This window comes from Rousettus aegyptiacus, unplaced genomic scaffold, assembly GCF_014176215.1.
Source record: "Rousettus aegyptiacus isolate mRouAeg1 unplaced genomic scaffold, mRouAeg1.p scaffold_m13_p_3, whole genome shotgun sequence".
In the NCBI taxonomy this organism is placed as follows: domain Eukaryota; kingdom Metazoa; phylum Chordata; class Mammalia; order Chiroptera; family Pteropodidae; genus Rousettus; species Rousettus aegyptiacus.
In genome coordinates this window covers 82,645,515-82,659,591 of record NW_023416306.1, presented here as the reverse complement: position 1 = coordinate 82,659,591, position 14,077 = coordinate 82,645,515, and the positions used below count along the sequence as shown (strand labels likewise).

General features: G+C 45.9%; 1 protein-coding gene across 2 annotated transcripts; it reads left to right on the top strand.

Moving 5' to 3' along the window:
- The first annotated feature begins 427 nt into the window (after window positions 1–427).
- TBC1D21 (TBC1 domain family member 21) lies at window positions 428–12,583 on the top strand. 2 transcript variants are annotated; one of them, XM_016124965.2, is made up of 11 exons: window positions 428–703; window positions 6,298–6,405; window positions 6,546–6,649; window positions 7,856–7,950; window positions 8,447–8,557; window positions 8,685–8,785; window positions 9,731–9,827; window positions 10,184–10,284; window positions 11,337–11,453; window positions 12,124–12,207; window positions 12,551–12,583. In XM_016124965.2, the coding sequence occupies exons 1-11, from the start codon at window positions 644–646 to the stop codon at window positions 12,581–12,583; spliced, it is 1,011 nt and encodes a 336-aa protein (XP_015980451.1). In that variant the 5' UTR covers window positions 428–643. The 2 variants fall into 2 exon arrangements, with proteins under 2 accessions (XP_015980451.1, XP_015980452.1); XM_016124966.2 differs by lacking the exon at window positions 6,298–6,405.
- The last annotated feature ends 1,494 nt before the right edge of the window (window positions 12,584–14,077 follow it).

Here is a 14,077-nt window from a genome sequence, read left to right as displayed (position 1 = left end):
GGATATAAAGATAAATGAAACTGGTCTCTACCTCCTGAAGCTACCATTCAAATACTAAATCTGAGTCACCCAGGGAGCTTTTCAAAATACAGTTCCCCAGGTCTCCAGCCCGGACACACTCATTCTGAATATCTGGAAGTTGCACTGAAGAAATCCGAAGCTCCAATTCTAGGTGTTTTCCAGGTCTGGGCCCTAGGCTTGTCGGGTAACAAGTGAAGGGAGTCCAAGAGGAGAGAGAGACAGAGATAGAGAGAAGGGCTTCCTGACCCATCTCTGCCAGGAAGCCCTCCCTGACTAGCCCAGCACACTGATCTACATGTCCTGATCCCAATCTCTACTGAACATCCTATATGTACTACAGTTTTTCTAGGTGACTGGTAGGTTCAGTCTTCTTGGCTCCTGGGCGTGTCTTACCTCTAAAGCTGAGTACTCCCATGTTCCAAGGTCATTGTGATGAGGGTTCCAAGGACTTTGTGACACAGTTTGCTGGCTCTGATCAAGTGTGGGAAGTCAGGAGAGGCCCAGTTCGGCCAGGAGAGGCCATTTCCCTAAAGGAAGATCACCTTCCCTGCTAATTAAGCATCAGTTAGAGCTTCAAGTGAGCTCTGGTCGGAGGCTGCTTTGAAGACAACCAGCAGGGGCCATGACCACCCTCTCTCCCGAAAACAGCCTCTCTGCCCGGCTGTCGGCCTCCTTCATCCTGGTGCGTATTCGTCATCGGCTCCAAGTCCCTCCCTCCCCAACCTCTGATTGGTATTAGGCCATTTTCCTCCGCTGGCCTAGTGAGGGGAGTCAGGTATGTTGTGATTTCACTATCGGCGCCAACAACAGAACTGAGAAACATAGGTTCGCTTTCTCACTTCTCTCTAAGCTAATGTTGCCTTTCCTCCACATACAACATTATAACTAATGATTTTTAGGTTTGCAAGTTCAGTCTTAAAGATCCTTTTTCATTTTCCTTAGCGCTTTTGCCAACAATTTTGGTGTGCTGCCACCAGGTGGCAGTAATGCTTTTGTTAGTTGATAGTTCCAAACCTAGTTAGTAAGATAAATTTTTTCATTAGAAGTCAGCTTCAGTTATAAAAATTTTTCACATGGTATATTTTTCAAAATTATAATAACTAGTTATAAAGACCTTAACCAGTCTCAGGTCTCATTAATTATAGCCATTAAGAGAGTGATACATAAAAAAGCAGAAATCCGAAATGGGTAACTCTCCCTGAATTTGAAATGTTATTGCTTTATTGCAGATAACCACCAGGCCTTGTTTTGAGTTTATATCTTCCTTCATGTCTCTGAACTTAGAGAACCCTGTGAGATGGATGATGCTATTGTCATCATTTTATAAGTGAGAAAGTTGAGGCACAGAGGCTAAGTCACAAAGCTATTAAATGGCAGAACTAGTATTTAGACCCAGACAGGTGGGCTGCAGAGTCCATCTTCTAAACCAGTGAGTCTCAAAGTGTAGCACCCAAACCTGTGGCATCAGTATCAATTGGGAGCTTGTAAGAAATGCAGATTCTTTGGCCCCAGATCTTCTCAACCAGAACCTCTGGGGGTAGGGAGAAGCGATCTGTGTTTAACAAACCCTCTAGGTGATTCTGATGTGCCCTTGACTTTGAGAACCACTGCTATAAACCATTCTTTTAATCGCCAAGCATACCAATAGTATACCTTTCACACCGGGGTTGTTGATAGTCACCCAGGGAATGATCAAGTGCACTTAAGGCCCTCTTCCCAATTTTAAAATGCCTGCTCTCCTTGGGCCTCCCCCCTCTTCCCTGGGTGAGAATCACTGACACAGTGAGCCACTATTACCATTGGGAGTATGTCTTTTCCCTCGGGTGAACTGGAGTGCAAAACAGGTTGAGAATCTTAAGCGGAGTCAATGAACCGTTCCAGGCTTTATTCGGCGCTATGCTAGTGGAGAGCTTTAACCTGCTTAGGCACCCATTGAAGGTGGGAGATTTTCACAACTGTTCTACCTGGCCATACTCTTCCCAAGAGACTAGGAAAGCAGCTACTACACTGCTGAAGGGGTATCCAGCACCTCATAGACTACACAGTTCCCCCTCCCTAGGTACCAAGATGGTTGCGTAGAGTGTTAATAAGTTGGTGGAACAAGGAATGAGCGAACATGGGAGAATGAGGATGGGTTTGAAAGGCTGTGGAGTCAACAATCTCCATCACATTGAACAACCCCAGATGCAGGCCCTGTGTTTTCTGGCCCAGACAGATACTGTGGATGTACTGGGAGAAGAGAGGGCAGGGGCTTTCATGTGGAAATTTTTACCTTTAGCCCTCTGCATGTCAACAAACTTCTTGTGCTTGTTCTTGGCTTGCTAGCCAAAATGTTCTTAGATGTTCTTGTTGGGTGGCTTATAGATTGCTTAGGTATGGGGAGATGTAAGGAAGTAGAGGGCATAGAAAAATAGAGTTTCATAGAAAGAGAAGCCAGTGACTTTTTGCAAACAAATTCAGCATGGCGAAGTAGGCAGATGGCCCCTTTTTTGCAGGTAGAAGTTTAGTAATGCAAATTCTTGGAACACTCAGCATATGACTTCTTGTGATGTTTTTAATTATTTCACTCTATTGTGTTGATGCTGTATCTTTTATTGAGGTGTGTTGTGCATATTACTTTGATTACTTTGCCACCCTTTCATTATGTTTGTCCCTTTTTTCATATATTTGTTCATCTTTATTTTTAATCTTTCAATGACATTTAATTTTAAAGTATACCTTTTGCTAACAGCCTATGTAGATGTATATTTTTATTTAAACTGAAAATCCTTGCCTTTTACCCTTCCTGGTGGCATGGCATTGGGGTTCAGCACCCTGACTCCTGCACCAAACAGGTCTGGGTTCACATCTCAGCTCTGATACTTGCTGTGTGACTTTGGATATGCTAATTAATGCTCTTACAGCCTCCATTCTCTGATCTGCAAAAACAGTGTAATAACTACACCTACCTCATAGATGGTTGTGAAGATTAAAGGAGTTTATATATATATATATATATATATATATATATATATAGTGTTTAGAACAGTGCCTAGTACATTGTCAATGCTTTTAAGTGTTTACAACTAATAAGAGAATTTAATGTGTTTGTTTTCATAATTGATTTCTTTGGGCTGCTATCATTTTTATGCTTTATGTTTTTATTAATGCCTTGTAATTTTTTGTATTATTTACTTTTATTTTGTAAAGTGATTTGGAAGGAAAATGTCCAGTTTCCATAAATCTCTCATTTTTAAAGTCAAAAATAAAACAATTTCCTCTGACTCTATCCTCAAATCTTATAAAGAAATCAAATTTGCAGTTAAAAATCATCTTCCTACAAAGAAAACTCCAAGCCTAGATGGCTTCACTGGTGAGTTGTACCAACATTAAAGAACAAAATATTAGCAATTCTACAAAAGCTCTTCAAAAAATTGAAAAGAATGAATACATTTCTACTCATTTTTTGAGATCAACATTACCCTAATACTAAAATCAAAGACATTACAAGACAAGAAAATTATAGACCAATATCTCTCATGAACATGGATGCAAAAATCCTAAATAAAATTTTAACAAAAGTATCCTAAAAAGGATAATATATCATTACCAAATGGAGTTTATCCCAGAAATGCAAAGCTGATATAACATTCAAAATCATTCAATATAATTTACCATATTAACAAACTAAAAAAAAGAAAAACCATAGAAGCAGAACATCATTTGAAAAATTACAACATGGATGGACCTATAATCATGCTAAGCAAAATAAGCCAGACAGAAAAAATTGAAAATCACGATATCACTTACATTTGGGATATAAACCTAAAAGCAACGAATGGGCAGGACAAACAAACAGAGACTCATGGACATGGACAATAAACCTGAGGAAAGGGGGGATGGGGAAGGGGGAAGGTAGATGGGAGAAAAAAGATTAAATATTTATTCAATTAAAAATATAATTTAAAAAAAAAGAAAAAGAAAAATTAAATATTTATTCCTGGTAAAATCTCAGCAAACTAGGAATAGAAGGGAACTTCCTCTAGCTGATAAAAGGCAGCTACAAAAAGCCTACAATTAACATCATATCTAATCATGAAAGCCTAAATGCTTTTCCTCTAAGATTGGAAATAAAACAAAAATGTCTGCTGTCACAACTTTTATTCAACATTGCATTTGAGATTCTAGCCAATGAAGAAAACAAGAAAAGGAAATAAAAGTCATCTAACCTGGAAATGAAGAAGTTAAACAGCCTTTATTCACAGACAACATGATATCTATGTCGGGGTCAGCAAACTTTGTCTGTTAAGGTCAAGATAGCATTTTAGTCTTTGTGTGTTGCAACTACTTAACTCTGCCATTGTAGCATGAAAGCAGTCATAGACAATACCTGAATGAATGGGCATGGCTGTGTACCGATAAAACTTTATCTAAAAAACAGGTTGAAGGCAGATTTGGCTCATTGGTGATAGTTTCTGATCCTTGGTCTGTATAATAAATCCTAGGGATCCACCCTAAAAGCTACTAGAATCAATAAGTGAGATTAGCAAGGTTTCAGGATACAAGATCAATATATAAATATCGTCGTATTTCTATATACTAACAATGAACAAATGGAAGTTGAAAAATAACACATTTCACAATAGCATGCAAAAAAGAGAAATATTTAAGGATAAATCTAACAAAATATATGAATAACCTATACACTGAAAACTACAGAACATTACTGAGAGAAAAAGTTAAAGAAGACCTAAATAAATGGAGAAATACACCATGTTCGTGGGTCAGAAGACTCAATAGTGTAATCAGTGCTCCCAAATTGATCTAAGGATTCAATAAAATTCCCGTCGAAATCAGTTGTATTTATTACAGAAATTTACCAACTGACTATATAGATATGCATTCCTAAATTTCATGCATTTTCTTTTATAATTAGGGATCCAGGGACACAGCCCAGCTTTGTCTATTGCCTTCTCTGTCCAGTCCTGCCACAGCGCCTGCTGAGTTGCAGTCTCTGACTGAGTGTAGGATATGAGAACATGACAGCTGTCAGAAGGGCAGAAGCCTGGCTCTGACTGACTCAGATGACAGTGTCTGTGCAGTTGGACCATGGGATCAGGGCAGATCTTGCTTCCCAAGGTTAAGCCAACACTGAGATTTTTTGTACCTTCTTGGGTCCATATGCCCTATTTTGGTTCAGACGAGAATATATGAGTTATTAAAGTATACCGCTCAATCCATCCCTATCAAACATAGACTTAGTGGAAATTATCCCAGATTTGGGCCTGTGGGCTCTTATTTTTAATTTCCAGTACTATTTTTCCATCTAATACCTTGCTGCTCACATGGCCAATGAAGCAGTAGTCACCAATCTCCTGAGAGCTTGTTAGAAATTCATCATTTTAGGCCCCGCCTCAGACCTTCTGAGTCATAATCTGCATTTTAAGATTCTCAGGTGATGCGTATGCAGATTTAAATTTGAGTCACACATGTGCACATGCAGGTGTATATTAATGGCATGTCATTCGATAAGAACTCTAACTCCTAGTTATTGTTTTATGAGCATTTTTAATTACTTTGCATGCAGTGTTCTCACCTCTCCCCAGATACACACACACACACTCTCTCACACACACACACACTCACACACACACACACACACACTCACACACACTCACACCTTATGTAACCCAGAAACCATTCCTTTTGATAAACTGTTTTACTCTTCCAGGAAAGGTAAAATGGAGCTCATGAAAATGTTTAATTAGTGTTTATTTTGTATTTTTTTATTATCAAAGTAGTATCTACATCATTACAGAGAAGTTTAAAACTATAAGAAAAAGGGAAGACTTACTTATAATCCTATCATTCCAAAGTAATCACTATTGTTTTTAGTTGGGGATTTTTTGGGTATTTTTTTAATGTTCTTTCTTACAGAATTTTTATAGTGGTTAACTCACTATGTTTTAGCGTATATAAGGTATAGTTTTTATAATATATAACACATATATGGAGTATGGATACTGAATGTATAATTTTGTATTCTGCTTTTTTTCTGTTAACATTTAGAGCGCTTGCACTTTTTATTTTGGTAAGTAGTGTGCAATGAAAATTATTGCATGTACAACATTTTTCTATATATTTTCAATAATTTCCTCAGGATAAACTTCAAGATGTAAGTCAGAGACTGTAAACTTAGATTCACATTGCAAGATCCAGAGCACTTTATTTAAAAATCACATTTAAAAGAAAGCCCAAAGCCCCCTAACAGAGGGCTTAAGTGATTGTCCTTGGCAGGAAAAGAGAAAGCCATCCATTGACAAGACAGAATGGGATGGCTTCTTTGACGAGAACGGTCAGTTGGCCAAGTCACGAGACTTCATTTGTGTTAACATTCTGGAAAGGGTATGGTCCCCAAGCTATCCTTGGCCTTGTCCTGGAACTGGGGGGCATGAGTGGGCAAGGGGGCAGACATGGTGTTAGGAGGGGCACTTGTGGCAGGCATCTGGAGAGCCCATGACCCCTCACATCCCATCATACCCCAGGGTCTGCACCCCTCTGTGAAGACAGAAGCCTGGAAGTTCCTCACAGGCTACTACTCATGGCAAAGTTCCCAGGATGAACGGCTCACAATGGACAGCGCAAGGAGGTAGATCATTTCAGATCTTATCAAGCAAAGGGTGGGTGGTTGTGCAGGAGGAAAGGAGTGCTCACCCCAGCCTGGCAGTTTCAGTCTTCTTTCAAACAGACTTTTCATTCTGAGTGACAAAATCCCTATGGCGCTCCTGATCCAGGCCCCACACACAGGAGGGTCCCTGACTGCCCCCCGCCCACTTCTGTTTACCAGCCCACAGTCTGCCATCATGTGCTTGGCACCAGCAACTGCTCTTAGCTCCCAGTTCCATCCCCTCTTTTCCTAGGGCCTGGGCAGCCTACTTGAGGTGGGGAAGATTGACACACAAGGGCCAGCCAGAGAATAATCAAGGGCAGTAGGAGATCTGAGGGCCAGCTGGGGATTCCTGAGAGTTGGACAAGAGCCCACCTATGTTAGTTTCCTGAGGCTGCTGCCACAAAGCACCACAACAAAGTACCACAGCAGAAATGCATTCTCTCAGTTCTGGAGGTCAGAAGCCCAGAACAAAGTGCTGGCAGGGCCGCTCTTCTGCCAAAAGCCCTATAGGAGAAAACTTCTTTGCCTCTTAGAGGTTCTGGTGGCTCCAGGAGTTCCTTAGCTCAAGGCTGCATCACTGCAAGCTCTGCCTCCATGGTCACATGGCCTTCTCTTCTCCCTGTATCTCTTCTCTTTATGACTCTTATAAGGATTTAGGGCCCACCTGAATAATCCAGAATGATCTCATCTTGAGACCCATAGCTTAATTACATCTGTTGATTCTTTTTCCAAATAAAGTAATGGTCTTGGACTCCAGGACTTAGGGCATGCACATATCTTTCTGGGGTCATCATTTGGCCTACTATACCACCTAAGTTCTTTCTAATGATGCGTACAGAACACCACCTCATCCCATCCTTCTAATTCTGAAGCATACGTGCTAGTATTATTATCCCACTCTACAGATGAGGAAACTGAGGCTTAGAGAGGGAAAGTGAGGTTGCCAAGGCTTGAGCCTATTTGCAGGCACCCAATTATCAAGTTGTGGAGCCAGGATTCAGGTCGCACTGCAGAACCATGAGGTTAAACCTGCCTCCATCTGCATTCCGGGGACACAGTAGAAGATGGTTAAGGCTGGTGCAGGTAGAGGGGAGGGGACTGTCCCAGGCAGCAGGCACTGTCTAGGATCTACCAACTTGCCAGGAGGGAAGGCTGCCTCATTCAGCCTCAATCCTGTTCTCACAGGAAGAACTATGAGTCCTTATGCCAGATGTATGAAAAGATTCAGCCGCTTCTGGAAAACCTGCACCGGAACTTCCTCGAGACTCGGAATAACATCAGTGAGAACATCAGTAGGGTGGGCAGGGCTGCTCAGAGGCAAATCCTGGAAGCCATCCCTGCCCCCTCCTCAGTCCTGACCAGGTTGGGTGGTTTCCTGGTTCCTGAGAGCTGCCTTGACCTGTGACTGGAATTTTGCCAGCTAAACCTTGATTAATCCATCCGTCCATTACTGCTTGGTGACCCCAGGTTCCTAGCACTATGTTTCCATGGGTACATGCCGTTCCTTCAGGTTTATCTTCCTCTCTTTCCTCCCAGCTGGATTTGAATTGGATGGAGGGGGATTCATTCCTGGCAGAGGGTACAGCTTAGTCAAAGATTTGACACTGGAAAAAAACCCAGGCAGCTCAGGATGTGGTGAGGGCTAGAGCCTGGTCAGCTGATGTTCTTTTCACAGCCTCCTCCCTTGAATGTCCTGGGTTTGTTGAGGGGAATAAACTTACCCATGGACCCTGGGTGCTGGAGGGTCCACTCACCTGTCTTTTGCTCCCAATCTAGCATGCGACATCCAGAAACTCTATGATAAAGATCCCCTAGGCAATGTCCTTATCGACAAGAAGAAGTTGGAAAAGATCCTGCTCCTGAGTTACGTGTGCAACAGCCAGGCAGGTGTGCTATGGTGCTGAGCTTCCTCTCAGCCCCTTCTCCTCAATTCCTTCCTGGAATTCCTTCTCTGCCCAAGCCCAGGCTCTGCTCCTCCCACCCAGGCCCTCCTCACTGGCCCCCTCTACCATAGAGTACCAACGGGGCTTCCACCATATGGTGATGCTTTTCCAATTGATGGTGGAACACGACCATGAGACCTTCTGGTTTTTCCACTTCTTCCTGCAGAAAACGGTGAGGACTGGGCCTGAGCTCAGGGACCACACTCCCCGCACCATTCCGCCAATTCTCCAAACAACCCGTTGAGGTTGGGCAGGGATTGGCAGCCCCAGCCGCTTCCTCTAGCTCTAAAACAGCACTTTGGGTCCCAGAGAAGCCTGGGAGGGCAACGTCAACCCCAGTGGGGTGTGTTCTAGGGTGGGGGTAGCAAGCATTGGAGTTGAGGAGGACGCTGGAGCGATGTTCTTGGTCCAGCTCTCACCAAACCTTTAAAGAGTATAGTTGACCAGGCTCAGTGATGACACCCTCTTCTGGCATTCTTTTCTCAAAACACGCTCTGCTCCCACAAATCCTTCATGGCTCCCCACAGCCTTCAGAATAAAATTCAATAACCTCAGCCAGGCATTCAAGCCCTCCACTGTCGGTCTACTGTCTCAGTGCTTCCGTCACATGACCTCCACTCTAGAATACCAGGGGACACAGTGTTCCCAGATGCACACTGCACTGTTCAGGTTGAGAGCTTTTGAAGTTGCTGCTCCATGGAACGCCCTCCCTGAAAAGTCTTTCCTTATGACCTGTGAGAGGCTACCTAGAACCCATCCTCAACCCTTTCTCCATCCCTGTAACAATGTGCTCACTGCTCTTTCCTTGTCCTGATTGATTCTGACCCACAATGTGTGTATAGAGGAATAAATGGGCTCACTGCATTGTGAGCCACACCTGAAACATCTCTCTCTCTCTCACACACACACACACACATCCAGATGGACACACTTGCACACACTAATCACAGACACAGACATGTGTGCACATGCACACACACACATACAAACTCATACAGACATGGTCCTGGCTTGGAGCCAGGGTCTCCAGAGTTGGGGAGTTGGTGAAGTAGGGCCGGGTTTTTCTGGTGCCCTCAAGTCCAGAGGACTCAGTTTCCCTTCTCCTCATCTTCCACAGGAGCACAGCTGTGTCATCAACATTGGAGTGAGCAAGAACCTCAACATGCTTAATGACCTGATTAACTTCATGGACCCTGTGTTTGCTGAGCACCTAAGTGAGTGGGCCCTCTCCTGCCACTGTATACTGCCCTCAAGGGCAGCATCGATGGGGGCCAGGACCCAGCCCCACAAGGCAGTGGTGCCCAATCATGGGGGAGAGAAGAGGATCATTTGATCTTCTCTCCAGGCCCAAGGAAGAGGGTTCAACTCGATGGGGTTGGAGTCTGGACATTGAAATTCCACCCCAGTCCCCAAGGACAGTTGGAAAAGTGACAGCCAGGTGTTTTGTATTTCCCAAATGTGTGTGTGTGCTCTGCTGTTTGGTCTGTCTGTTTTTGCTCTGTTCTCTATGTCATGCCCTGTTTTCTCTGACCATGGCCTCTGGGCTGGCGTTCTGTTTTTCTCCTCACAGGAGGAAAGGGTGCGGGGACTGTGCAGTCCCTCTTTCCCTGGTTCTGCTTCTGCTTCCAGCGTGCCTTCAAGTCATTCGAGGACGTCTGGCGGCTCTGGGAGGTAGTACAGTGCTCTGCTGGGGACAGACAGGATAAGCCCCACCCTTCATGCAGTCAGCACAAGAGATTTTTGCTGGCTTCCCCTTTATTGCTGGCTTTCGATGGAATCCAGCAGTTTGGGGTTTATTGGGCCAACGACCCTGCTCCCGCCTTGCTGGTGGAGGCTAGAGCACCAGGTCATCCGTCCATGCAGTCCCACTAGCTGTACTTTCTCAGGGCATTTAAGGCAGAGGAAGGGGCCTTGTGGCCTTTGCTATGGACGCCTGGCCAGCAGTTCAACTTTCCTGCCTCTTGCCCAAGCAGCTTCACTCTGCTCCTTTTTTCTTAGCTTCCCCTTCCTTGGCCTTCCCCACTACCTGGGTGCTGGCTCCCTGCTGAGCTCTCACTCCTGGAGAAGGTGAGGCCCCCAAGGATAGGTGGTACCTGCAGTCCTTTGATCCCAGTCCCCAGAGCCATCAGAAGATGAACCTCCCCAAAATGCACCCACCACCCGTCACTGCCCTGTCTAGCGGTTTCCACTGCCAGCAGGACCGAGCCCAACATTCAGTCAGCATTTAGGTCCCTACAAGTCGACTCTCACCTGCCTCGCCCCTTCTTCCTCGCCTGCTGCTCTCCATGCCCCAGTCCATGACCACTTCCAGTCCTTTGGCGACACCACTGGATTGTTGACTTCCCATCAACCATCGCTTTGCCAAAGCTCCACTCAGATGTTACAGATAGTTACCCAATTGTTCTCTCGCCCTTCCCCTTCTTCCCTCTGTTTTCTCTCTTTCCTCTCCTCCCTCTCCCCACTCTCGCTTCCTCCTCCCTCCCTCTGTCTAAGGAATTCCCTGTAGGCTTTTACTCCGATTCCCCTGTAGCCAGCCCAATGCCTAAAGTGCCAGAGGTAGCCTGAGTGAATGAATAAGTAAGTGAATGAATAAATGAGCAAGTTAGCAGTGAAGCCCAGGAACGGCTGAACCCAGGCATGTGGTTGGTGGGTACCTCGTCGTCCTATGGGCGTGTGCAGTCTCAGGCCACAGGACACGGGCTGAGACTTGCCTGCCCCTGCAGGTTCTGCTGACAGGGAAGCCCTGCAGAAACTTCCAGGTGCTGGTGGCCTACAGCCTGCTGCAGATGGTGCGTGAACAGGTCCTGAAGGAGAGTATGGTCGGCAATGACATCCTCCTGGTAAGAGCACCCTCCAGCCAAGCCCAGCTCCACAGCTCCTGAGGGCCCCAGCACCCCATGCTACCCCAGCTGAAGGCCCCAGGCTTGTGGGGTGCTGGGCTTTGGTGCCCCCTTTGCCCCTGGGCAGGACTCGTCATGGTATCTGATATGTCCTGAGCACTGCCCCGCGCGCTGTATAGACTTGCTCGTTCAAGCTTCACAACAAGCCTGTCTCAGAGGGGCAATCACCATCACCATCCTCACCCTTATTCAGCATATGAGGAAACCGAGGCCTTGAATGGTTCTTAACTGCTAGGCTTGACTGCCTCACACTTCACCCTTCTGTCCTAAGGGCCTTCTATGGCAAAAGACCTAGAGTTTTCTAACATTTCTATAAAGCAGCCAAAGTCCTTGTTCAAAAAAGAATCTCAGGTGGCACCCCGGTTGTAAAACAAGTCCTCCTTAGAAGCTCCCGAGACCTGCGATGGAAACCCAGGACTCTGCAGATCTCAGTATGAAACCAACATTTGCCATCTCCCCAGAATGTGAAATTCCAGGGGTAAAATTTGGGGTACTGTGCTAGGCTGGTTGGGGGAAAACTAAGTGGCCCCAGCAACTGCCATGAGCAGTAGCTTTGTTCCCTCAGCCTGTGTCTGGGGAGACCGGCTTCCTCTGTCTTCTCCCTACACAGGCCTGCAACAACCTGATCGACCTTGATGCTGATGAGGTGATCTCTGCTGCCTGCTTGGTGTATGCAGAGCTCATCCAGAAGGATGTAAGTTGCCCCAATTATTTTTCTCCTCCTCTTCCTCATCCAATAAGCCTTCCTTGATCTCCTCATCCCAACCCATAGCAGGCATATTCATCTTCAGAGACAGTTTGTGCCACATTCTCTGCCACCAACCCATAAGGATTACTCCTCGTTTCCATGTGTAACTCCTGCCTCCTGGAGCAGACTGCTTCCCGAGGACACAGCCCCCATCCCTTGTTCCCTGTATCCATCCCAGTATATCTGGACACGGGGCTGGGTACCCGGGGGCTCAGGAGGATTAACTGAGGAATAAGAGCAACACACCAATGTCCATCCCCCTCAACTTGCCGGACGCTCCTCTGCCCAGGTTCCTCAGCCGTTAAAAGATTTCTTTCTCTGAGGACACTCGCAGTGGACAGATGCCCTCAGCGGACAAGACGAAGGTGATGCTTCAGCCATGAGGTCAGGATCAAGTCTGCTGGGGTCCTAGGGTGAGGGTGTAGGTAATACAGCTGCATTACAGAAAGCCTTCTGGAGTCATGGTTTGTGGTGGGCAGTGTGTCTCCCAATGGGCGCCGAGGGCAGAGACAAGATTGTGCAATAAGAAGAGAGCTCTGGTGGGTGAGAAGAAAGACCACGAAGGCTGAAGAGAGGGCACACGCGGCAGAGGGATCATGCAGGTCCAGGACTCTCCCATGGGTGAGAATTTTCCAAGGTAGCAGTGGTTCTGCAGTGGGAAGCAAATGGTTAAGTGTATGACCAGCTCTGGGAGCCTCCCTGCCTCCTGTGGGAGAGAGTTGAACATTTGTAATAGGCTTGCTCAATCCCTTGGACTCAGTCCTGAGAGGATGTTCTGACCTCAGGGCTTTGCTCTCCCATTCCTCCCCTTACTCTCAACACACCAACCATACATTAAGTTGTTTCTCTAGAGCTTCCTCAGCAGTCTGTGGAGGAACACAGCGCAAATCTCTGGCTAGCAGGCAATTCCTCTCCTGGTTTCAAAGCCTCCCTCACAATTTTACCTTCATTTCTCAGCCTGCAAATGTCTTCTCAAACTAAATTATCTTTTTCAGCTTTACTCAGTCTCTCCAGAGAATGCCAACTTTTCCCTGGTCAGAACATTTTAGTCTCTCCCTGTGGCAGAGGCTCAGGCCACCTGCTCTCCCCAGGCTAGGCCATAGACCCAAGTCCCCTGCCCTGCCTGACCATGCTCTGAGGAGTACTTGAGGACAGATAAGAAGATTGGCCAGGAGGGCCTGGGTCTGGAGGGTGCCCCCATAGCTGCTTGACAAGCGTGTACATCTGTGTACTCATACACACAGAGCCCTGCCCAGTGGCTACAATTTTTCAGAGGGGGCTGTTGCATGAGCAGGAAGGAGCCATTGGTTTTTCTGTGGACCCTGACCCTGGAGGGTGAAGTATATCCATCCTTCTCAGTCTTTAGTCATCTGCTCTGCCCTTCTGTCACTCTCAGTGACCACCACTAGAAAGGCACTATGTCACCATTTATGTCTGATCTCCTTCCCCCCCAGGTGGCAATCTCCCATCCGTGGCTGGCTCTGAGTCTCTTAGGTACAAGAGCTGATCCCTGCAATAGCGGGGCATCGCTGAAGAGTGGGGCCTATTACCCTCACCAGGGTCTTTTCTGCCTGGATAAAGGGCTGGTGTTGGCTGGGCAGAAAGGCACATGAGTAAATTCATATACTGTACCTCTCCTTGGGTTTATGTTCCTAAGATAGTTTATTGAAACAAAGATTCCTGCATGAAATACAGTGCTGCTTATTCTACCTAAGAGTAAAAGACATCTTGGTGAGCTGACTGTGGCTTTGGGAAGACAAGAGTCCACAGAAGCATCAGATATGCATTTCCTAATGCTTCTTTTGGCCTGGTGGCA